General features: G+C 38.7%; 1 protein-coding gene across 6 annotated transcripts in view; it reads right to left on the bottom strand.

Annotated features, from left to right (window-relative positions):
* Window positions 1-1,919: 1,919 nt before the first annotated feature.
* LMBRD2 (LMBR1 domain containing 2) overlaps window positions 1,920-26,177 on the bottom strand; it is a 51,760-nt gene continuing 27,502 nt past the window's right edge. For 5 of the 6 annotated variants that reach the window (XM_080679008.1, XM_080679010.1, XM_080679013.1 and 2 more), the window contains 7 exons: window positions 25,466-25,571; window positions 24,356-24,453; window positions 21,177-21,280; window positions 19,474-19,520; window positions 18,089-18,194; window positions 14,092-14,221; window positions 1,920-5,679 (listed from right to left, as the gene is read on the bottom strand). In XM_080679008.1, the coding sequence (XP_080535134.1) occupies window positions 5,619-5,679; window positions 14,092-14,221; window positions 18,089-18,194; window positions 19,474-19,520; window positions 21,177-21,280; window positions 24,356-24,453; window positions 25,466-25,571 (652 nt within the window). In that variant the 3' untranslated portion in view covers window positions 1,920-5,618. The remainder of the gene's footprint in view (window positions 5,680-14,091; window positions 14,222-18,088; window positions 18,195-19,473; window positions 19,521-21,176; window positions 21,281-24,355; window positions 24,454-25,465; window positions 25,572-26,177) is intronic. The other variant, XM_080679012.1, reaches the window with a different exon arrangement.

The raw sequence follows: 26,177 nt of genomic DNA, 5'->3' as shown, positions 1-26,177 counted from the left end.
ACTGACAACTGACAATTTTGAGTCTTGCTATCCATGAACATGGAATCTCTCCCTATTATTTAGTTGATTTCTTTCATCAGAGTTTTGTGGTTTTCCTCTATATAGCTTACGTCCTTTCTGTGAAATGTATACCTAAGTTTTTCATTTTAGGGGTTGTTCATGTAAGTGGTATTGTGTTTCTAAATTTCAAATCCCATTTGTCCATTGCTGGTATATGGGAAAGGGATTGACTTTTGCATAATAACCTTGCATCCTACAAACTTGTTATAATCGCTTATTAGTTCCAGGAGTATTTTTTTTTTTTTGTCAATTCTTTTGGATTTCCTACATAGACGATCATGTCATCTGCAAACAAAGATTTATTTCTTCCTTCCAAATCTGCGTATCTTTTATTTTATTTTCTTGTCTTATTGTATTAGGTAAACTAATGTAAGTGGTATTGTATTTTATTTCAAATTTCGATTGTTCTTTTTGGTATATAGAAAAGCAGCTCTGTTTTCTTGCTCAGCCTGACTAGGGTTTCATCAATTTTATTTATCTTTCAAACACTCAGCTTTTGGCTTTATTGATTTTTACTATCTTCTTGTTTTCAATTTCAGTGATTTCTGCTCTCTAATTTTTATAACAATTATTTAATCTAATTATAAACACAGGATAAAGTAACATGGAATCTAAAGTGTATCTTAAAACATTTATTTTATAATAACTGTTAACAGTTTTGTAAGAAACAAAGAGTGCTCCAGTCTACTTACAAGAATTTAATCTCAAAAACGGTATGGTGTAAAATGCATAAATAATTAGCAAAACTCTTAGTAACTTGTAGAAATGTACTTTATTTCATGCAAAGCTACATAATTTTCTATATTTTAACAGCTAATCAATTAAACATTTCAAAAAATCATTACATCACAATAAATTAAAATACTACAGAGCAATTCCAAGTCCATGAGTTTGTCAAAATATACATAGATAAGGCCCAATATGCGAACTTACTTAGCACATTGCAAGCTTTTTCCAAATCCATTTGAAAATGCAGTGATTATCTGCAGAGAAAAATAGTGAAATCTACAATCCACTGATCAGATAGAAAAACATTTGTCACTACTTATCAGGTAGTAATGGCTGATTAAAGATTATTTGGCCTCATGCACCAAAAATGAAGATAATGAACATTTTGAAAAATTATGATCAGATACATATTTGAAAGACTTATCTTTTATTTCACCTAATCCACTGAATTGGATAATTAGCATATACTTTACTAATGCAACTCAGAAATTAGGCTTTTGGTGTACTTTGCTTGGGTACTTGTATATATTAAAAGAGACTGAAGAGATGTAAGAACATTTCAAATTCACGCTGGACTACTGAACTTCAGAATATTGCCCTAAGGAAATAGGTTCTGGGCAGAAAGATTTTTTAAACTACTTAAGAGAAATATTACAATTAGTTACTTACAAAAACATTTTATAAAAATTAAATACCAGGAAGTAACAACATCGATATCAGAACTTTTTTAACGCTATAATTTATAAATATATATTAGATTACAGTAATTTAAAAGACAGTTCCACATGTTCCCTACCTTCTAAAATAAGAAAAATTCCTCAAGCTTGTTTTCAAAATATGGACAAGAACAAATCCATTGGATTGCTTTTAAAAAATAAATACACAGTCTCTCCCCTACAATTTGGTGTAGTGAGTAGGGAAGATGCTAGCCAGCATTCTTCTGAGAAATACAGTTCAAAGCGACGAGGTTGATAAGGTTTATGTCAATTATATCAACTCTAAATGTGTTGTATAGTCAGATTAATACATTTTAACTTTACCTTTCATATGTCTGCCGTAGTAAATGGTATTGTTTCTAATTTGAAATTCCACTTTACATGAACTCTCTCTCTTTTATTTTTATTCTTTTTGCACTAAGCACAGTAAAATCTCTTTTTGCAAAAATAATTTGAGATCAAGATAACCACAAAAGAAAATATTTTCAGGAGAAAAAAGTTAATGCTCCCCAGGGAGTGTGTCAAAAACAAATGTCTTTTAGAATATCGATATGAAAAGAGGAACATGCCATTATTTTTGCTTTATTCATAAACTTGAAATTATAACAAGGCTTCCATCAACCTTAATGGACAAATCTTTTGAACTGAGCAGTGTGAATTATAATCACAGAGAGTTTATTTTTCCTTTAAAATGGTAACCACCACACCATCAAGAACATTCCCTAAACCTATTAAACGTATAAAAAAGTGAGGTTTGCTACTGTACATAAATGAAATTCCTTCATTAATATGCTGAAATACACTTAAGAAAACACACATTGCCTTTCCCATCCACATTTACTTTCATTTGGGTATACAGAAGGCATAAATATAAGAACTGATAATCTAATAAATAGTAGACTCCCAAAACAAACCAACTGGTGGCATTTCTTTCCAAAGGTTGGAACTGTCAGATTCTCTGATCTGATTTTTATAACTAAAGAACCATTGACTGTTTTGACTTAGCTCTTGTGAAATGAGGGGTCTTGCGTGATGAAATTATTCCAAAGCCCTTGTATTCATTTGGTGAGAGAACAAATTCTAATAATTAGGCTTATATCTTATTTCTTATTTTAGTAATGAGTTTTACAAAAATGCTCTATTGATAATAATACATTATTGATGGAGTAACAAAACTTAATCAGCAACTTACAGGTGCTTCATGAAATCAGTAGATTATTATTTTTTGCAATGATTACTTTGAATTATTAGCTTACTGAATATGCTTATCTAACAATTATTTAGAAAAATAATATAGGAAATTTAATCAGATATCAATTATTATGCAAGAAAGACATCTGACTTCAAGAGGTAATTGCCAGAAGTAACTCTTTAAGAAAAGTACTTTGCATGTAAAGTATATTAACTTAGTAGTAATGTTTTACAGTAGATGCCATTACATTTTAATAAGCTTCTCAAAAAAGAACTCTTTTGTACTTAACTACAGATTTTTATACAAGGCGGCTTACTTAGTTCCCCAGCAATAAACTGTCTTCAGGGATTAAATCATTACTTTCTGAACTCAAATTTACCAGGTAACCTTCCTACCTGATCATATATAAAACCCTCTAAGATCAATTCTGCTTCAAAAGCTGAGTACTCTGGATCACGTAACCAAAATTATTGGGAAAATAACTCAGAAGTCATAAAGGGATCTACTGTTCATGAAGCAAAATACTTTATTCCAATAACAAAAAAATTAATAATAAAGGAAAGCAGTCCATTCCCTTACATTTTCCTGTCAATTTATCTTAGGTAACTGTAAGTTATAAAAGTAACTGGATAATTTCTTCTCGTTTTCCGCTCAGCTTCTACAATCACATCTGAGTTTTATGACAAAATGTGACGAGAAACAACATTATACTTAAGAGAAATATTCCAAAGAAACCCCAAAACTAAATCATAAAACAGTACTGTTTTCAGAGGACTTTTGGTGAATTTCCAAAAAGTTTCCACTTAGGGGACTTGTAGGGTTCTCTGTAATAATGAAAAACTGGATCCCTTTGTGGGGCAATCATTTCCCACCCACACCTTCAAATAGACTAGGAAAAGCAGGACAGCTAACGACTGATTTTGTTTTCTTTTTAAATTCCACAATATCAACATCAACTCAATACCCTCACAATAGCTTTGTGAGGTAGATCAGTCGATAAATAGCAAGTACTGTCTTCATTTTGCAAATGAAGAAACTGAGGCAGCAAAAGGTTACATGACTTGCCCAAGGTACTCCATGGTCAATCATGAAATTACAAACAGCATTAAATTATCTCTGCTCCTGGCCAATTTTGCTGTAACCACACTTCACAATAAAAGGCAGTGTATGTGTGATCTCAAATGGACACTCTCTATGACCTTAGACTGAGAGTAAAATCTATCCATTGATAATTATGTTAAAGGGCAGCCAATCTCAAAAAATCGTAAAAATTGAAGAAAATTAGATAAATAGGATGATATACTACTCCTTTCAGTATCTGCATAGAACTGTGTCTTTACAAATTCACATGATAACACTAAGAGGAAACTTACAATTAAAAATTATGGTTCAGGAAAGATTACTTTAAAGAAACATATAATCATATTGTTAGAGTGACTATAGAATTCATCTTCACACTGGAATGCTCAAGAGTGGATGTGAGCACAGGACAAGTTCCACAGGACAAGAGGTTTGTAACTGAGACTGCGTGGGCAAGTTCAAGTACAGTCACCACGGGGTGAACCTTAGTTAGCATGGGTCCTCTAAGATGTGTGAACATTTCAGGGACATCAAAACCTCTCTGTAAACATGTTTTGCTCCACTATATTTAGTGAGTAATGTGATAATTTAAAATATAACACCGAACTCTAACTTAACCACAAAGGTTAAAAAAAATCAATTAAAAATAATTAGCATGTTTAAACCAATAAGTTATTGCATATTTCCATTCTACTCTACAGACATAACTCATTTTATTGTGCTATGCCTTATTGCATCCTAGAGATGTTATGGTTTTTCGGTGTTGTTGTTTTTTAACAAATTAAAGGCAATGCCCTCCACCAGCAAAAAACATTAGACTCACTTTATTGCTGTGGTCTGGAATCAAATCCACAATATTTCCAAGGTATGCCTGTAGTTTTCCGTTTGCTATAAACCACAATTTGAGTGTTATTAGTAGTAATAACAGAAAGTGGATTCACTTTTTGCCTTTGAATAACCAGATGTTCTTTTTCAAAAAGCATAAATAGGCACCTTTAAAAATTAGAGAATTCTGTGGGACTCTTGGGTTATTAAAAAACAACACTATTTAACGTTAATGTGTATGCTTCTCCCTAAATGGAATAATCAAGACTTAAATCAACATGCTCAACGAGAAAGGTGGACACTTCCCTCTGAAATGAGCATCTTTTACACGGCATGGCAAAGCACTAACAGCTTCCAGTTACTACCAACGACTGACGAGTTACACTTCGCCCATTACCAACACACGTGCCGCGGACACCAGCACGGTCGCTGAAGTCTAGTCTGAACTGTACATGCAAAGACCTCACCAAACGCATACAGAGCTGGAAAAGAACTTTTTACACCTCGTTATGTCTGGTAAGTAAGCCTTGTTTTACGACATGGGCTTTGTAAGTATGGTTATTGTGGTCTTCCATTCTTTGGGAAATATAAGATTAACATATTCTTTAGAAACAGAAAAAATGTTAATCAAAATAAAGTGGCGTAATATTATAGTTTGAGTCAGGGCTTCCTTGGAGCTTTAAATCAACTTTCCTGAAAAAAATAAATTATCTGAAACAAACTGAACTACATGTTCCCAACATATACTGATCTTTATCATGAATTAAACCCCTCCATGAATTAACTGTACTTCCAAACTGAGGCAGACACTTCAGGAATGATATGCAATAAATTCTATTAGAAAGATGATACTCTATTCAGTGGAGAATGAACTATGATTACTAAGATGTGACTGATTTTCAGTGTCTTTTTTTTTTTTATCACTGGGAGTACAGTGTACATTTTAGGGTATACAGATATTCATAAAGACTGAACTGATTGACTTGGGTCAGTTATTCCATGAATTCTTTCAGACTTTAAACATCATCAAATATTCTGCTGCGAGACATCGAGAGGTATCGTCCACCAGGCTGATACCTAAAAGGTGGATAAAAATATGATCTGAGATAAAAATAATAAAGGAGGAGAGAAAAACAAGGACACATTCAAAGGAAGTGGCTACATAATTTGTAAGCACTGTAATACCTGTTCAGTAGCTGAAAGTAGAAACCTATTTTCCAAGGATATTGTCCCAAAGGGATTTATTTAGATATAAATCAATTAACAACTATCTGTTTAGAGCCTAGAATGCATGACTCACAGGCTGAGAGATGTAAAAGGAAAGGGGTGGAGAGATGTAAAACACATTATGGAACTTACAGCATTTAATAACCACTCTTGAATGTTGAATATAAACAGAATATATTTGCTATTTACAGGCAATAGTATAGCAAATATCTTCATGCATATATTTTGTTTTTGTCTATTTCCACATAGTATCATGGCTAAAAGCACAGAGTCTGTAGTCAGAGTCCTGGGGTTTGAATACCTGACTTTGCCATTTACAAGCTGTGTGACGCTGGGTAAGTTACTGAACCTCTCTGGGTTCAAATCCAATTGGATTTACAACCATAGATACAATATCATTATAAAAGTGCTTAGAATAGTGTCTAACACCCAGTCATAGTGAGGAGGCTGTTGTTAAATATGATAAATTTCATAAATGAGACTGTCAGAAATAGACATTATTAAGACTCTCTTACTATCAATTTGTAATGTCATTAGCAATTTATTAAGATTTCGGTTACCAGCACTGGATGCTATAATTTTAAAAATAGAAAAGCATTAGAAGGTATAAAAAGGCGAGGAGCGGAATAATGGCGGCGGAATAGACAGACGTGTTCCGAGCCTTGTCCCGGAGCAGAAAGAAAGAACAGCTGAGGGACGCACAAGGAGTGTTTGTTGGCTGGTTGGGAGACAGCTGAATTCCAGAAGGAGGTGGGGGACTGCTGAACGGGGTTCCCCTGACCTGGCAGCACCAACTGCGGCTGGGTCCCCTCCCGGAGCTGCGGGCTTGGACGCGGAGTCTGCGCCATCTTGATCCGGAAAGTGGAGCTTATCTGAAGCCTGAGAATCCACAACTGCGGCACCCCAGGAACAGCTGCGAGCCCCAGAACAACGCTCCCCAACTGGCGCAAGCACACGGGTTCAGAGGAGCTCTACACTCCACCACGGAAAGGTCAGATTTCGCCTGGGATAAGGTGAGGTCTCTGGTCCCGGCGGGAGAGAGGAACGCGCGTTTTGCGGGAGCTGGAGGACCAGGGAAGTCTGTGCCTAGAAAAGTCCGTGGCTGTAGGGGCTGGCGTGATCTGTGATTGTGGAAAGGGGTCCTCAGAGCTGCTAAGAGAAGGGCACTCTAAAAAGCAACCCATTTTGATCTGAAGTGCAGGGACACCCTAAGAATTTCAGGCTGTCCAGACTTACGCGCAGCCCGTGCGCTCCCTTTGTGCCTGGGTTTACTCGCAGTCCTGGAGTTCGCACACTTGGGCTTTTTCCTCTTCAAATCCTTGCTTCTGATTACTAAGCCCAATACATAGGATCACCCAGTTGGGGACACCCTGGGAGACTGCAGGGGAAAGTTGTTTTTCTGGAACCTGGGGATCGGAGCGGGGAGTGACCATCAGAGAGTCAGCTCTGAGGCAGACCACGCCCACAGGCCGGTGGCAGTGCCACAGGGAAAGAAGGCTCTAACACTGCCTAGAGAGGCCATAGATAGACCCGGAAGTCAATCCAGAAACACTGCCACCCAGGGGCTGAATCACAAATTGACTCTTGCGTAATCAAAAATAAAGGAATACGAGAAATTAAGACACACCGCCTGCTTAAAATCAGGACTGGCTTACAACACCGAAGAGCAGTGGATCGCAGGGAACTGCAATACTGTCTGGACTGAGAAACAGGCGTGCCAAACAGAACAACAGAGGAAGTGAATGACCTTCACTACTCCACATTTTATTTTTATTTTTTATTTTTTTATTTTCATTTTTTGCATCTTTTACTCAAGAAACTTTTTTTTCTTTTTTCATCACTTGATTTTACCTTTTTAATGATTACATTTTTATTTTCAATCCGTATTATTACTACTGCTATTTTATCTTTTTTTTTTTTTTTAAAGTGTCATTTTATTTTCTCTTCATTTTATTTTGGGATTAGGGTTCTACATTCTATTTTTTATCTTTCCTTTAGCATCGTTTTACTCTATCTCAACTCTACTTTTAGGCCATCACTCTCTTCCCAACCTCCCCCTTTTCAGTGTCCTGTTTGTCTTACCCTTTTACTGCTTTAGATTTTCCCTATTCTTTCTGTTTACCCCTTGTTAAAATTTCACCCTACTTACATATCTAATCTCTAATCCCCTGCTCCAAGTCCACATACACCTCTCCCTTCGCTGTCTGAGCTATCCATAAACTTGTCCTTCTCTCTGTCCTTTTGTTGTTGTTTGCTTGAATGTAGATTATATCCAATTTTTATGCTGTTTTTGTGAGATTGTTTTGCTTATTCTTCTTTTGTTTATTTTTTTGTTTGTTTTGTGCTTCAGCTTTCCCTTGCCTCAATCCATATTAGTTGGTGTTGTAGTTTGTATTAATCCCCAGGCACTTGTTGCTGGCATTTGCTGGGATTAGTGATTGTTCTATTGGAGTTTTATCCCCAATATATATAGTCTGTTCCCCTTTCTCTCTTAGTCACTTTCTTGTCTCTCTTACTTTTTTTTTTCTCTTTACTTTCCCTTTTCCCAATTTCATTTTCACACTCCTTTTTTCTTTTTTTCTTTCTTTCTTTCTTTTTTCCTCTTCTTCTTTCTCTCCTATCACCTAATTTGCCTTTCTCTGGTGGTCACCTTTATTGGAGGTTATTAATATCGTGAATACATTCCTGTTCAGTGCCTTGTGAGTTGTACCTGGTAGTGCTGTATTTTGTGCCTTTAAATCAACCCAGGAGAGAGAGAACTACATAACCAGACACCCAGAGAAGAGAGACCATGGGGAGACAAAGAAGCAGCCCGCATATGAAAGAAAAGCAGGCATCACCAGAAAAGGAAGTAAACGAAATGGAGGCAAGCAACCTTCCAGAAAAAGAATTCAGAGAAATGGTCATAAGGTGGCTGAAAAGAATGGAAGACAAATTCGACAATATGAGCAAGAACCAAGAGGAAATGAAGAAGAACCAAGAAGAAATGAAAAATGACATCGCTGCTGTAAAGAACTCAATAGAAAGCATCAAGAGTAGACTAGAAGAAGCAGAGGACCGCATCAGTGAGCTAGAAGACAAGATGGAAAAAAATACCCAAGAAAAGCAACTTCTAGAAAAAAAAATTAAAAGGCAGGAGGAGAGTCTAAGGGAACTTTGGGACAACACGAAACAAAACAACATCCGCATAATAGGGGTTCCAGAAGGAAAGGAAGCTGAGCAAGGAATAGAAAACCTCTTTGAAGAAATAATGACAGAAAATTTCCCAGATATAGGGAAGAAAAAACCCACACAAATCCAAGAAGCTCACAGAGTCCCAAGCAAAATGAACCCCAAAAGACCGACGCCAAGGCACATTATAATTAAATTGGCAAACACCAACGACAAAGTAAGAATCTTAAAAGCAGCAAGAGAGAGACAGAAAGTTACATACAAAGGAACCCCCATCAGACTAGCAACTGATTTCTCAACAGAAACTCATCAGGCCAGAAGGGAATGGAATGAAATATACAAAGTCATGCAAAGGAAGGGGCTGAATCCAAGAATACTGTACCCAGCAAGGCTGTCAATCAAAATTGAAGGTGAAATCAGGAGCTTCACAGACAAAAAAGGACTAAGGGAATTTATTACCACCAAACCAGCAATGCAAGAAATGCTAAAGGGTCTACTGTAAAAAAAAAAAAAAAAAAGAAAGAAAGAAACAGGAAGCGAAGAAGTAACACAGGGGTAAAGAATAGGAATGGCGACAAATAAGTACCTATCAATAATAACTTTAAATGTAAATGGATTAAATGCCCCAATCAAAAGACATAGGGTAACAGATTGGATAAGAAAACACGACCCATATATCTGCTGTCTACAAGAAACCCACCTCAGAAAAAAAGACGCACACAGACTGAGGGTGAAGGGATGGAAAAAGGTTTTCCAGGCAAATGGAACTGAAAAAAAAGCTGGGGTAGCAATACTTATTTCTGACAAATTAGATCTCAAACTGAAGGACATAACAAGAGATAAGGAAGGCCATTTCATAATACTAAAGGGAGCAATCCAACAAGAAGAAATAACTCTGGTAAACATATATGCACCCAATACAGGAGCACCCAAATACATAAAAAAACTCCTGGAGGATATTAAGGGAGACATTGACAGCAATACAATCATAGTAGGAGACTTTAATACCCCACTATCACCATTGGACAAATCCTCTAAACAAAACATCAGCAAAGAAACATCAATCCTAAATGACTCACTAGACCAGATGGAATTAATTGACATCTTCAGAACATTTCACCCCAAAGCCACAGAATATACATTCTTCTCAAGCGCACATGGGTCATTTTCAAAGATAGACCATATGTTGGGACATAGGCAAAGTCTCTTCAAATTCAAGAAGATAGAAATCATATCAAGCATCTTCTCAGACCACAGTGGCATAAAACTGGAAATCAACTACAATAAAAACAACCCAAAGAAATCAAACACATGGAGACTAAACAGCATGCTATTAAACCATGACTGGGTTACCAGAGAGATCAAAGAAGAAATAAAAAACATCATGACAACAAATGACAATGAAAACACTACAATCCAAAATCTATGGGACACAGCGAAAGCAGTCTTGAGAGGGAAGTTCATAGCTCTACAAGCCTACTGCAAAAAACAAGAAACAGGGGTAATAAATTACCTAACCCAACAACTCAAAGAGTTAGAAAAAGAGCAACAAGAAAAGCCCAGTGTAAGCAGAAGGAAGGAAATAATAAAGATCAGAGCACAGATAAACGACATAGAGACCAAAGAAACAATACAAAAGATCAACAAATCCAAGAGCTGGTTCTTTGAAAGGATAAACAAGATTGATGAACCTCTAGCCAGGCTCACCAAGAAGCAAAGGGAGAGGACCCAAATAAACAAGATCAGAAATGAAAGAGGTGAAATAACAACAGATCCCGCCGAAATACAAAGGATTGTTAAAAAATACTACGAACAACTCTATTCCAACAAACTGGACAACCTGGAGGAAATGGACATATTCCTAGAAAAATATAACCTTCCAAAACTCAATCAGGAAGAATCTAAACAGCTCAACATGCCTGTAACTATGGAAGAAATTGAAGCAGTCATCAAAGAGCTTCCGGCAAACAAAAGCCCGGGGCCAGACGGCTTCACAGGAGAGTTCTACCAAACATTCAAGGAAGAACTAAAACCTATCCTCCTCAGACTATTCCAAAAAATTCAAGAGGAAGGAACACTTCCCAGCTCCTTCTATGAAGCCAGCATCACCCTAATACCAAAACCAGATAAAGACAACACAATGAAGGAGAATTACAGGCCAATATCCCTCATGAATGTAGATGCCAAAATCCTCAATAAAATTCTAGCAAATAGGATCCAGCAGTACATCAGAAAGATCATACACCATGACCAAGTAGGATTTATCCCAGGAATGCAAGGATGGTTCAATATCCGCAAATCAATAAATGTGATACATCACATAAACAAATTGAGAGATAAAAATCACATAGTCATATCAATTGATGCAGAAAAAGCATTTGACAAAATCCAACACCCTTTCTTGATAAAAACTCTCAACAAGGTGGGAATAGAAGGATCATACCTCAACATCATAAAAGCTATATATGATAAACCCACAGCTAACATCATACTCAATGGGCAAAAACTAAAACCATTTCCCCTAAGAACAGGAACAAGACAGGGATGCCCACTCTCACCACTCCTGTTTGACATAGTACTGGAAGTATTAGCCACTGCAATTAGACAAGAAGAAGAAATAAAAGGCATCCAAATTGGAAAAGAAGAAGTAAAGCTGTCCTTATTTGCAGATGACATGATATTGTACATAAAAAACCCGAAAGACTCCATCAAAAAACTAACAGACTTAATAAATGAATTCGGCAATGTAGCAGGATACAAAATTAACACCAAGAAATCTATGGCATTTCTATACACCAACAATGAACTTACAGAAAGAGAGACTAAAAAAGCAATCCCATTTTCCATCGCACCAAAAAAATTAAGATACTTAGGAATAAACCTAACCAAGGAGGTAAAAGACCTATATGCGGAAAACTACAGGACACTGAAAAAAGAGATAGAGGAAGATGTAAACAGATGGAAGAACATACCATGTTCATGGATTGGTAGAATCAACATCATTAAAATGTCCATACTACCCAAAGCAATCTATAGATTCAATGCACTCCCCATTAAAATACCAACGGCGTATTTCACAGACCTAGAAAGAACTCTCCAAAAATTCATCTGGAATAAAAAAAGACCCCGAATAGCCACAGCAATCCTGAGAAAGAAGAATAAAGTAGGAGGGATCTCAATACCAGATTTCAAGCTGTATTACAAAGCCACTGTCATCAAAACAGCCTGGTACTGGCACAAGAACAGACATATAGATCAATGGAACAGAATAGAGAATCCAGATATCGACCCAAACCAATATGCGCATTTAATATTTGACAAAGGAGGCATGAGCATACAATGGAGTCAAGACAGTCTCTTTAATAAATGGTGTTGGGAAAATTGGACAGATACATGCAAAAAAATGAAACTAGATCACCAACTTACACCATACACAAAAATAAACTCAAAATGGGTACAGGACTTAAATATAAGACGGGAAACCATAAAAATACTAGAGGAATCCACAGGCAGCAAAATCTCAGACATATGCCAAAAGAACTTTTTCAGTGATACTGCCCCTAGGGTAATGGAAGCCAAACAGAAAATAAACAAATGGGACTACATCAAAATAAAAAGCTTTTGCACAGCAAAAGAAACCATCAACAAAACAACAAGAAACCCCACTGTATGGGAGAACATATTTGCAAATGGTATCACTGATAAAGGTTTAATTTCCAACATCTACAGGCAGCTTATACAACTTAATAAAAGGAAGATAAATGATCCAATAAAAAAATGGGCAACGGACCTAAATAGAAGCTTTTCGAAAGAAGACAGAAGGAAGGCCAAGAGACACATGAAAACATGCTCAAAGTCACTAATTATCCGAGAGATGCAAATCAAAACAACAATGCGATACCATCTCACACCTGTCAGAATGGCTATCATCAACAAATCAACAAACGACAAGTGTTGGCGAGGATGCGGAGAAAAAGGAACCCTCGTGCACTGCTGGTGGGAATGCAGACTGGTGCAGCCACTGTGGAGAACAGTATGGAGTTTCCTCAAAAAACTGAAAATGGAACTCCCATTTGACCCAGTAATCCCACTCCTAGGAATATATCCTAAGAAACCAGAAACACCAATCAGAAAGGATATATGCACCCCTATGTTCATAGCAGCACAATTTACAATAGCTAAGATTTGGAAACAGCCTAAATGCCCATCAGCAGATGACTGGATCAGAAAACTATGGTACATCTACACAATGGAATACTATGCTGCCGTAAAAAAGAAGGAATTACTACCATTTGTAGGCACTTGGATGGAATTAGAGAACATTATGCTAAGTGAAATAAGCCAGTCAATGAAAGAAAAATACCACATGATCCCCCTCATTTGGGGATAATGAAAAACATTATAAACTGATGAACAAAAAGATAGTTACAGAGGCAGTAAAGCATCAAACAGACTGTCAAATTACAGTGGTAAGGTTAGGGAGAGGTGAGGGAAATAAGAGATCAACTGAAGGACTTATATGCATGTATATAAGAGTAACCAACGGATGCAAAACATTGGGGGGTGAGGGCATATATGGGAGTGGGGTGGGGGTCGGGGGCAATGATAAGATATGTACACATATAATACCTTAATAAAAATTTGAAAAAAAAAAAAAAAAAAAAAAAAAAAAAAAAATAAAATAAAATAAAATAAAACTCTACCAGAGAAAAAAAAAAAAAAAAAAAAGAAGGTATAAAAAGGCATCAGAGGTTGCTTAATATGCTTTTAAAAATATTTTTATTGATTTCAGAGAGGAGAGGGAGAGAGATAAAAACATCAATGATGTTGATCATTGATCAGCTGCCTCCTGCATGCCCTGTATTGGGGATCAAGCTCACAACCCTGGGCATGTGCCTTGACCAGGAATCAAACCACGATCTCCTGCTTCATAGGTCAACTCTCAACCACTGAGCGACACTGGCTGGGCTTAATATGCTTTTCTTCAGTAGTAAAGACGAGCGTGTTCCTTGTGCTTATTTATCTCCTCAGGCCAGTTTGGTGCTAAGGTTTCAGCGGCATGAGAGCCAGCATGACTCAGCTCGAACTTACCTTCCTGGTTCAGACTCAAGAGGGTCATCAGTAAGTGCTTCTGCATTAAAGTCCAAAGGCTCCACATCCTGTAGGAGTTCTATTCGATCCCTTTCAGTCCTGTTACTGGCCCTCGTATATTTAGATGCTGCTGCAAAGGAGAAAAAAGAATGTTTATTTTTCTATTGTCTTTATGGGTCACAGTCTATGAACTCACAGAAAGAAAAGTCAAGATTAGCCCTGACTGGTTTGGCTCAGTGAATAGAGCGTCGGCCTGCGGACTGAAGGGTCCCAGGTTCGATTCCGGTCAAGGGCATGTACCTTGGTTGCGGGCACATCCCCAGTAGGAGGTGTGCAGGAGGCAGCTGATGGATGTTTCTCTCTCATCGATGTTTCTAACTCTCTATCCCTCTCCCTTCCTCTCTGTAAGACATCAATAAAATATATTTAAAAAAAAAGAAAAAAAGAAAAGTCAAGATTATAAAAGATCTTGATTTTGACAACAGGATTAGGAAATGATAACTACATGGTCCCTTATAATCAGATTCAAATGATAAATAGTATGATAGAAAACAAGGAAAAATTCACCCTTATCGCTAGTCTAAGGAAGGGTGAATTCACCCTTATCGCTAGTCAGAAGCAGCTACAGTGCAAAGACTTAATTACTATGAATGAGTTAATATTTAACAATCCTATCTAATAAAAGAGTAATATGCAAATTGACTGTCACTCCAATACACAAGATGGCTGCCCCCATATGGTCAAAGATGGCTGCCCCATGTGGACACAGATGGCCGCCACAAGATGGCCAGCAGGGGAGGGCACTTGGGAGGGACCAGGCCCGTAAGGGAGGGCAGTTGGGGGGAACCCAGGCCTGCAGGGAGGACAGTTGGGGGGGACCCAGGCCTGCAGGGGAGGGCAGTTGGGGGGGGGCAGGCTGGCAAGCGAGGGAAGTTAGGGATGACCAGGCCATCAGGGGAGAGCAGTTGGGGGTGACCAGGCCTGCAAGGGAGGACATTTAAGGGCGACCAGGCTGGCAGGGGAGGGTAGTTAGGGGCAATCGGGCTGGCAGGGGAGCAGTTAGGCATCAATCAGGCTGGCAGGGGAGTGGTTAGGGGGTGATCAGGCTGGCAGGCAGAAGTGGTTAGGGGCAATCAGGCAGGCAGGCAGGCAGGCGAGCAGTTGAGAGCCAGCAGTCCTGGCTTGTGAGAGGGATGTCCGACTACCCGTTTAGGCCCGATCCCACAGTGGGATCGGGCCTAAACGGGCAGTCGGACATCCCTCAAGAGGTCTCAGATTGGAGAGGGTGCAGGCTGGGCTGAGGGACATACCCCCTCCACGCACGAATTTCATGCACCAGGCCTCCAGTAGTATCATAACAGTAAAATTATTCATAATCAAATCAAGTTTCAGTTGGTTTTAAAGGGGCTGCTACATCTCATTTCTTGGCTAAGATTTTCTTTAAGGTATACTCAACTCCAGCTCTTTTTTTTTTTATTGAATTTACTGGGGTGACATTGGTTAATAAAATTATACAGGTTTCAGGTATACAATTCTACAATACATCATCTTATATTGTATTGTGTGTTACTTGACTTGGGGTGGTAAAAACACAAACATTCAACTCCAGCTCTTTAAGAAAGGCCTGAATTATGTAATTTTATTAACTGATGTCACCCCAGTAAATTCAATTAAAAAAAAAAAAAAAAAAAAAAAAAAAGGCCTGAATCTTTTCCCCAATAGGCAAGAGTTTAGGGCAGCAATGTCCAACCAATGAAATGCAAGCCCCATATTAGCTTTTAATTATTCTAGTAGCTACATTACAGAAGTAAAATGAAATAGGGGAAATTAATTTTAATATATTTAATTTAACCAAATATATCCAAAATATTATCATTCATCATGGAGCACCAGCCACATTGCAAATGCTCGACAGTCATATGTGACTATTTGTTCCATCCTGGTCGGCACAAAACCTAGAGCACTAACTCTCTGTCCTGCATGGATGGGTTTTCTTCACTAACAATCTAAACTGTTACAATGTAGCTCCGAGCAGCCCAAGAGCTTCAAAATAACTTACGATAGAGTTCTTTTTTATCATATCTTTCATTTTTGTCATCTTGGACTCAACCCTTCATTTTTCTCTCATTCATTCAGCAAATACTGGTTATCTACCACATGCCAGGGTCTCTCTAACTCATCACCTCTTCTCTTAACCTCTTAACCATTCTCCCACACTCTCAGATCCTTCCACTGCTGACTCCTATTCCATGGTAAGCAAGCTTCCAAATTTTTTTGTAAAATCCTCCCTCCATTCCTAGTTTTAACTAAACTTTAGCTCTTCCCTCTTCCTTCACCCCTAAGTGTCCTTCAAATCCATCCTTTCCTCTTTATCTCCAGGGTCTCTGCTCATTAGGGTCCCAATTTCTCTGAAGCCTCCCCTCTTATCAGGCTCCTCATACTTAGGCCCTAATCAGAGAAAAACTTGCATTTCCCCAAAGGTTCTCTCCTGTCACCCATTAGTCCTTCTGCCTAAAGCACCTTCACCTGGCTAAGTACTATTCACTGTGAACACTCAGTTAAGTACTTCTTTATCACAGAAATCCTTTCTCAATAGGGAATTTCTCCCACCACCTGAGCTGAGTTCCCTCAGCATCTCCCCCTGCACAAACACAGGCTTCCCGCCACCTTTCGAGGGGCAGATGGTAGCAGATGGTAGGATTAAGGACGTAGGGAGGTTTCTTAATTCAACCCACTGACAAATGTCCCTGGCCTGGCATCAGTCCCTCAATACATTATGAGCACCTGGGAAAGTGCCCGACATATATGGGCCAGTCAGTAAACTATTATAAACATGACTGAATTGAGGCTTAACTCTACTAATAGAAAAGTAAAGAAAAACATCTAGCCTGGCTGGCATGGCTCAGTGATTGAGCATTGACCTATGAACTAGGAGGTCAAGGTTCGATTCCCAGTCAGGGCACATGCCTGGGTTGGCTTGATTCCCAGTGTGGGGCGTGCAGGAGGCAGCCAATCAATGATCATCTCTCATCATTGATGTTTCTATTTCTCTCCCTCTCCCTTCCTCTCTGAAATCAATAAAAACTATTTTGAAAATAGAAACAAACAAAATAACATCTAGGTAAATAATAGAAATCAGTATCTGCCTAGACCAGTGGTCGGCAAACTCATTAGTCAACAGAGCCAAATATCAACAGTACAACGATTGAAATTTCTTTTGAGAGCCGAAAACCGACTTCTGCGCATGGGCCACGAAGTTTTAATCGCACTGTACGTGCGCGCCCGCACGTGGTATTTTGTGGAAGAGCCACACTCAAGGGGCCAAAGAGCCGCATGTGGCTCGCGAGCCGCAGTTTGCTGACCACTGGCCTAGACTATGCCTGGGATAAGTACTGTTATTTAGGGTAGTACAATTACAACTGCTCGTCTATAGCCCAGATGTCCCCTCCTCCTATTAGAAAGCACATTTGAGGTTCCCTGCCTCCGATACACTAGGGCAGTGGTTCTCAACCTTCCTAATGCCGCGACCCTTTAATACAGTTCCTCATGTTGTGGTGACCCCCAACCATAAAATTATTTTTGTTGCTACTTCATAACTGTAATTTTGCTACTGTTAATGAATCGTAATGTAAATATCGTAATGTAATGGTCTTAGGCTCTACAGCAGCGGTTCTCAACCTGTGGGTCATGACCCACAGGTTGAGAACCACTAGCAGGGTCGTCTAAGACCATCAGAAAACACAGATATTTACATTACGATTCATAACAGTAGCAAAATGACAGTTATGAAGTAGCAACTAAAATAATTTTATGCTTGGGGGTCACCACAACATGAGGAACTGTATGAAAGGGTCACGGCATTAGGAAGGTTGAGAACCACTGCACTAGGGGATGAAAACCGAAAGTCACTGCAGAAGCGCATTTCTGAACGGATGCCCTCGTCCTCAGTCTACGCAGGCAAGCACAAGAAAAAACACGCAGACAATAAACTACTCACATCGGGTCGTACTCATTTCTGAAAAATTTGACTCTTTTGGGTCAATATGAACATTTCTGTTTCTAGTGGAATCTTCTCTATTGTGTCCATATCGTTCTTTCCATTCCTAGGAAAGAAACACAGATGAATATATAACAAAAGAACTCACAGGCAGAAAATATAATTTAATTATTTCATCAGAAATTCATCACATAATCAGTACAACTAGCATAGTGCCTTTAAAAATCATAGCTCAATAATTTTTCTTATCTCTATATAATTTTAAGTTTCCAAACTTAACTTTTACAAATGAAGAGATTTATAGATATATTTGCTAGCTATGATTATTGTTATTTAATTCTTCTATCTAAAATGTTAAAACAATATTACACCTACAACAAACTTACCTTGACAATGCAGAAGTTATGAGAACTCCTAATAACTAATGAGATGTTAACAAAATTTTCTTCACCCTGAATTAACTACAAATTTAGAGCCTCTAAACACGTTTGATAGCAAAATTAAAGTTGTAAGCCAAGATAATTAGATAACGGCTCCACATGGCATTGTGAGTGGTTTGAACGTCACTGAAACCATAGTAACTAGGAATCTACTCTTTAAATTCTTAGATTTGAAAGGGCCGTGAGCGGTCACCTAATTCAACCTCCCATGCAGGGCAGGGCTTCATTCTAAAGCAGCCATGCAGAAGCTTTGGGCCCTCTTCCTAGGTGACATGAGATGTCTATGCATGATCACTCCTGGTAAGCATGGAAATTCTCAGAGGGGAACTCCATCACCAGTAACTTCCACTCTGGTTCTAGTCATGACTCCGAAATAAAGCACAAGTCTCCTTCCTCACGACACACCCTCAGCTCGGGAAGACAACCAGCATGTCTCGCGCCTTCACCTCTCCAGCGCAGACACACCTGTGTGCTGAAAATCTGTCGTGACTGGGACTAGGTTTGCTCATTTTTTGCCTTTTCTCTCTCCAGGAGGAGGTTAATTAGCCTCAGCAAACAGAAGACTGAAGAACAATTAGAGAGGGATAAAATTAGTGTCGTATTATGAAGTGTATAATTTTAAATCGATCAAAATTACTTTCATAGTAAGACTGCATGAATGCATTCATTCATTTAATAAAAAAGTATTTACTGAGCACCTACCTTATTCAAGACACTGCTAGATGTTGGACATGAATTTATCACCGATGACTTGTTAAAACATGTCTGACAGGGTACCTAGCATGTATATCTGAAACTAGTAAAATTACCTTTCTTTAAAAATGTATCTTACGTCTTTTCTAACTATTCTCTGGTCTCTAGCCAATTATTCTAAATCAGTATGTTTTTTTTTAATATTTCACATCAATGTTTAGGTTACAGCAATTTAATAAGTACTGTACTTACTCTTCTTCGATTTTCACCTTCTTCTTGCCTTTGCCTTTTTCTCTTCTCTAGAGAAGAAAAGTAATTTCAAATTTGGTATGACATGACTTAATTAGATGTAGAGTAACTAAGTAAAGGTATCAATGACCGACTTCCTTTAAATTACTACGAAGTCAAAGGTAAAAGGTTATGATGGAAAGGGCCTTAGAGATCACCTAACTCCACAGAGAGCACCTTCCTCCTGCTGGAGATGGCTCTTTAGGCTGACCAGTCTCAGTGAGAAAAAGTTCTTCTCCATGGTGACTGGAAATTTGCTCCTCTGTAACTTCTCTTTTCTTTATGTCCTATCTTCTAAATTAAGTTCATAATTCTTTCTGCATAAGAGTCTTTAATCTTATTCTCTTACTAGAGGCCCGGTGCATGAATTCATGCATGGGTTGGGTCCGGCCAACCTGGCCCGACTAGGGCTGATCGGGGCTGGGCTGGCTGAGGGTAGGGGCTGCGGGAGGTTGGCTGCTGGCCCTGCCCCTAATCGGGGCCCAATCAGGGCTGGGCTAGCTAGGCGGGGGAGGAGGGGCAGCGGGAGTCAGCAGGCTGGGGGGGGGGAGGAGTGATCAGGAGTGGGGCTGGCCAGGGGGAGGGGCCACAGGCAGTTGGCTGGCAGGTCCTGCCCCCAATTGGGATGGGGGGGGGCAATTGGGGCCGCAGTGCATGTCAAAGCAACTGCTCGTTCCAGCATTCCAGTCGCTTGGCTTTTATATATAGAGATGGCTTTTATATAGAGAGATGGCTTTTATATAGAGAGATGGTTTTTATATATATAGATGGCTTTTATATAGAGATGGCTTTTATATATAGAGATGGCTTTTATATAGAGAGATGGCTTTTATATATAGAGATGGCTATATATTCAGTGGTTGGTTGTTTTTTTTCTTTTTCCTTTTGCTTTAGACTCTTAATTCTGTCCTCTAAATACCTTCTGATTTACCATTCTTACTCTTGAAAGTCTTACCCAGGACTGGATATGATCCTCCAGATGCGTTCTAATTAATGCCAAAAGCAATAGAGCTATTACATTAACTAGACACCCCCTCCTATGAGAGCATGGAAGGCTACCCCAGCTTATTTTAGAGCTGAAACAAATTCTGGCTTACATTTAACTAGTGATCACATAAAAGCCCAGACCCAAGTGGGGAGAGTACCACTGTCCCAAAACTTAGGTTTTGTTTTTCCTTTTTTCCTATCCTACCATCCCTTGAACATCAGGGAACTTGATGCATTCATTTTGAGATTAGATTCTAGTAGAGAGCCATGTATTCTAACAGGTTGGTAATGATCATCCACCACATTCTAAAAACCATCCTTGGACTGAAGGATTCCTATTCAGGCTGAAGCTGATGGTTTTTTAAATTAATAAGCTTTACAGATGTATTAAACTTGCATATCAGTCTCAAAGCAAACCCGAAAATGACTCCAACACTGTACAAGGGCATTTTTTAGCTGCACACATACTACATAATTTCTACTGCAAAATTTCCTAAAGACAGATGAGAAATCATTTGTTTTCTAATTATTTTTACTATGAAGACTTTATGTAGGTTTTTAGCTAAAAATATTAATTTGCAATTTCCCAAGATAGAATAAATATTATAAATTAACAAACATTAATTCTGTATTTGGAGTCTTGTACTCTTCCTCCATTTATTTAAAAAGACAAATCTTACCTCGCCTGATTAATTCTTTTCCTTCATCAACTAAGTCTGAGGTCATATCATTATCTCCCATGAACTGCTGGAAACCAAGTAGATTCAAACAACGAGTTCCCAAACTAATAAAAAAAAAAAAAAGGAAAATTTTTTAAAAAGCATTATTTCACAGTGTAACTGTTTATATAAGCTATTTTTTTTAGTGCTGTCACCCTCAAAGCAGCCCATGCTTTATTATTATGACAGCAAGTTACATAGAGTTTCATTTGTCTTTAAGAAGTACTTACTTCCCTTTCTAAGGAGCTTATATGACCAGTAGTCCACTGACTAGGGTATGCTACATACCCAGATTTCTTAAGAAAACAAAGTCAGTTAGGCCATTAGCATATGTTAAGAAAAGTATTATAAAAGGATGCTTAACAATAACTACAGTATAAAAGCAATTTATTACTTTCTTATATTCAAACAGCAACTTTAATACTACTGATTCCTTATATTTAAGATTTTATAGTTGAAAAAGCACTATCCCACCCATCTATTACTTGATACATATCATAACCTAATAAGGTAAGAAGAGATGCTACACTTACCAAAACAGCTACTAACATGAGAAGAAATAATTTGTTCATCACAAGCTCTAATATTCCATTAATAGTTTTAGAAACTTTTTAAGTGACTAAGCATATAATCAACTTAGTTCTGGACAGCCAAAGGATGATTGTTTTCTTCCTTTAATACATGATTTTCACAGTATAAACCTGTCTTTTCTACCTAACAGCAAAAACTCAAAACAATAGATTTATTACCAGTTCATATTAACTGTTATTTTAAATTATGGAAAGGTACAATAGAGATGTTTTTAAAAATCCAATAGAGAATTTATTTCACACAATATTATCTATTTACTCATTATCCTAATGTCAGTAGGTATTTATTATCTGAATAACCTTATAATGGTATTGGAAGATTTAAGTAAAAAGTCATGGGATGAAACTTATTTTTGTTAGAAAAGCAAACTGATTAACATCAATAAAACGTGTTTTAAAAAGCAGCACCTCTGGTATATCATGGAGCATTTAAGCAGTGAAGAGGGTAGACAGAGTACAGCTGAGGGCACCTGACATGTGGAGGCAGGGCAGACAGTGCTAGAAGCCAAGCACACCTGTCCTTTGACTCCTTCTGAGTCTTAGCTCTAAGAGTCTATCGCTTCTGCTAAGCCTAGGAAACGAGCAGCCGTGTACTTCCCAGCCTTCCACGTGCTGCCTGACTGCAATCGCTCTTCATCTGACCTTTTGGGATGGTTATGATCTAAAGCATCTAGAAACCCAGGAATGACTGTGGGGAAAGCCCTAAGACCAATTTACGTTTCTGGTCAGAAGCTGAGCATGGGGTGTTTTATAAGCTACTAGTGGCCCGGTGCACGAATTCGTGCACATTGAAAGAAAATTAATTATAAGAAATATTATAATATCTCTTTTCACCCTTTCTCTATAATAGCAGTGTCAACCAAATTCATATGGAAACACACGTGTGTGATTGGTGCCAGCAAGAGGTTTATATGTATTGCACATGCACGAGTCAACTTAGCCTTTTATAGATATAGAATAAACTTGCTTAATTAGACCCGCTTTCTGATTTAGCTAAATTTTCTCCAGCCCAGTGAAGCACCACAACTTCTCTTTCAGGTAATTGTCAGCAACACAGCAGTAAATATCAACACAAAGCATATTATTGTAGATCATGCAGGGAGAACAAAGGGCAAAATATTTAACTGCAGCAGTGTTTGACTATATTCTGTGCAGTGAGAAAACCTGAAGTCATTTTCTAGGTCCACCATTTCTTACTTCTTTTCAGTAGGGTCAAGTTTCTAAGCTTTCTAAATCTACATTTTCCAGCTAATGAAAAGAAAATAGGATTCCACTAAGTCTCCTATCTACCTACTCCAGGACTTCTGTGAGGATCAAATGAGATGAGGCACAGGAAAACCCTTCACAGACATTAGGTTAAAGTGTAAATGTTGCTACCTGGTTATAAAGCAAATCGTGTTCCTGGGCTGAAGAAACTGCAAGGAGGCTAGTCGCTAGGGAGAGGAAGCCAGGTGTTGCTACATGATGTCATCACCCGAACGGACACTTAGCATATTAGCCTTTTATATATATAGTCTAGAGGCCTGGCGCACGAAATCGTGCATGGGTACGGTCCCTAGGCCTAGCCTGCAATCAGGGCCATCTTCCCCGGCTGCTGGCAGCTGGCCAGGCCCCCCGCCGCCACCCACCCAGGTTCTCCATTCGCCATCAGTGATGGGAGCCTGCCAGCTGGGGGGAGAGACCGAGAGGTTGGCCGTTCCTGCCCGCTCACTGGCCCCACCCCCACCATGGGTCACCCTGTGTGTGTGAGGCGACCAGCAGGGCAGGGGCCTTGGCCTGGTGCTGCCTGCATCCCCTGCCACTCATCCCAGTTCCCCATTCACCATTGAGCAATCGGAGCCTGCTGGCCAGGGGGAGGGACCAAGAGGTTGGCTGTTCCACCCACTTGCCAATCCCACCCCCCCCCCCCCCCGCCACCGCCACCCACCCCAGTTCCCCGTTCGCCATAGGCAATGGGAGCCTGCCTGCTGGGGGGAAGGGACCGAGAGGTTGGTCGTTCCCAGATGCTCACCGGCCCCACTCCTGCAGATCACCCTCTAAGTGTGGGGTGACCGGTGGGGCGGGAGCCTTGGCCTGATGCCGCCCGTATCCCCCGCCACCTACCCCTGGGTCCCCGCCATTGGGCGATGGGAGCCTGCCAGCTGGGAAAGGGACCAAGAGGTTGTCAGTGCACCTCATAGGGACTGGTCCAACAGCATTCTGGTTGTTCTGCCATTATGGTCGCTGGGCTTTTATTATATAGGATACATGGCTATCAGTGTCGAAGGCCAGGACTTCAAGTTAACCTCTGTAATTAATCCTATCACTTTGTAGCCTAAGTATTTGTAATGAATAACTCTACCTCTCTTTTCCTGAAAATATCTTTGGAGAAAAAGCCTTACTTCATCACTCAAGCAATCCCTTTAAACTATCCCCAGCATCCCCAAAGCCACAATAAAACAAACAACAACCAGATCCCAAGCAATAAGTATTTAAAAGAGTTGTAAGAAGAAAGGATACCCAGATAAGGCTAAGAGTATGTGGGAAAATAAACGATGTTAAGTTTCTTACCTAAAATAAGTAGCAATGCAGAGAATGACCACCAGCATAGGATAATATATATAGAATCCATCTGCAATGAAGGACAAAACTTTCATGGAACCCATAATCTGAAAAGAAAGAAAAAAGTAGAAAAAAATAAGTTAAATTAGTACAGAGTAGACCCCTGATATTTTATTTTTTCCGTCATTAGAGAGTTCACACATAGCCAGTTATATAAATAAACATAGGCTTTTGAAAAAGTATAAATAAAGCACTACATGAACTGATTTTTAAATTCTTATCACAAGAAAAGAAACTGTTACTGAGGTGATGAATGTTAACTAAATTGACTATGTAATCATTTCACAATATATGTATATTTCAAATCATGATGTTGTACAACTTAAACTAATACAATGTCATATGCTGATTATATCTTAATTTGCTTACTTAAAAAGGTTTTCCTCTAAAGAAAGTTAATATTTTGTTTTATTTTTTTAAATATATTTTATTGATTTCTTACAGAGAGGAAGGGAGAGGGATAGAGAGTTAGAAACATCGATGAGAGAGAAACATCTATCAGCTGCCTCCTGCACACCTCATACTGGGGATGTGCCCACAACCAAGGTACATGCCCTTGACCGGAATCGAACCTGGGACCTTTCAGTCTGCAGGCCGATGCTCTATCCAGTGAGCCAAACCGGTTAGGGCAAAAATTAATATTTTATAAGCATTACTGAATATTATCACATACATTAAGACTAGAGATATAAAAGTCACTATTATTATAGGTCAGTGGTCGGCAAATTGCGACTCAAGAGCCACATGCGGCTCTCGAGCTGCGGTTTGCCGCTCTGTTGACTAATGAGTTTGCCGACCACTGTTATAGGTCAAGTCTATTAATACTACCAGCTAGATGACCTATGTAAACCAGAAAACACTTTTTTATAATAAGAGAAAGCAAAATCACTTTCATCCAGTCATTAGTAATTATATATATAACCTTCAAAAGACAGTTTTAGTTATTTTAAAAAGATCCAAATAATGCTTTACAACCTTTCTGAATTAAAAATTTTTCTCAGTAATAACATCCCATATAGATAATGAATCTAAAGAACTCTGCTTGCTGACCATACTTACAGAGGTATAAGCAGTTGGTTGCGTATTCTGGTGAGAGATGGAGGAATCCATATGGGTCAAGCCCAAGAAATTAAGACATAAAGGAGGAGTCAAACGGCAAAATAACCTGCAATAAGCATTTATTAACAGAAAATATAAAAATAAAGCAGCAAAATACATTTTATATTATATTGAAATGTATTGAGAACATTTCAGATCATTGTAACTATTACTTTCATTTATCTGTAATATTCAGATTTTGAATTATTAAAATTCCCTTACTTACTTGGAAGACATTCTGAAAATACTATTAATCACATCTTCCTTAAAAACATCAACACCTACAAGGCAAAACTCCGGTCTCAGGCTGCCTGCTTGGGTGGTGTTTGCCACTGCTTTACCCCAAGAACTGGTGAAGGGCCTTTGGATGCACCTCTTCCAAGTCTACCCCTGTGCAATCTCTCAGCAGCACGACGGGGACGCTAACATCCTCAAGGTGGACCTGCTCACTACCTGGAAGATCGGAAGCTGTATCCAAGTACGCCACTCCGGTAACTTAGGTGTGAAGAACTGTTAGAGTTCAAGCGGTCCAGATAAAAAGAGAACCTTACAGAACTACAGAGTTGAAGAGAGGAGACAGGAAAATGAGGGAGAGAGAGTGAAGGGATTGAGAACTACAGACTGGCAGTTACAGAACAGTCACAGCGATGGAAAGTACAGCAGGGGGAATACA

Source organism: Plecotus auritus (genome assembly GCF_963455305.1).
Source record: "Plecotus auritus genome assembly, chromosome: 7".
Taxonomy (NCBI): Eukaryota; Metazoa; Chordata; class Mammalia; order Chiroptera; family Vespertilionidae; genus Plecotus; species Plecotus auritus.
Note: the sequence above shows the minus strand (reverse complement) of the source record. Positions and strands in the feature narration are given on the sequence as shown.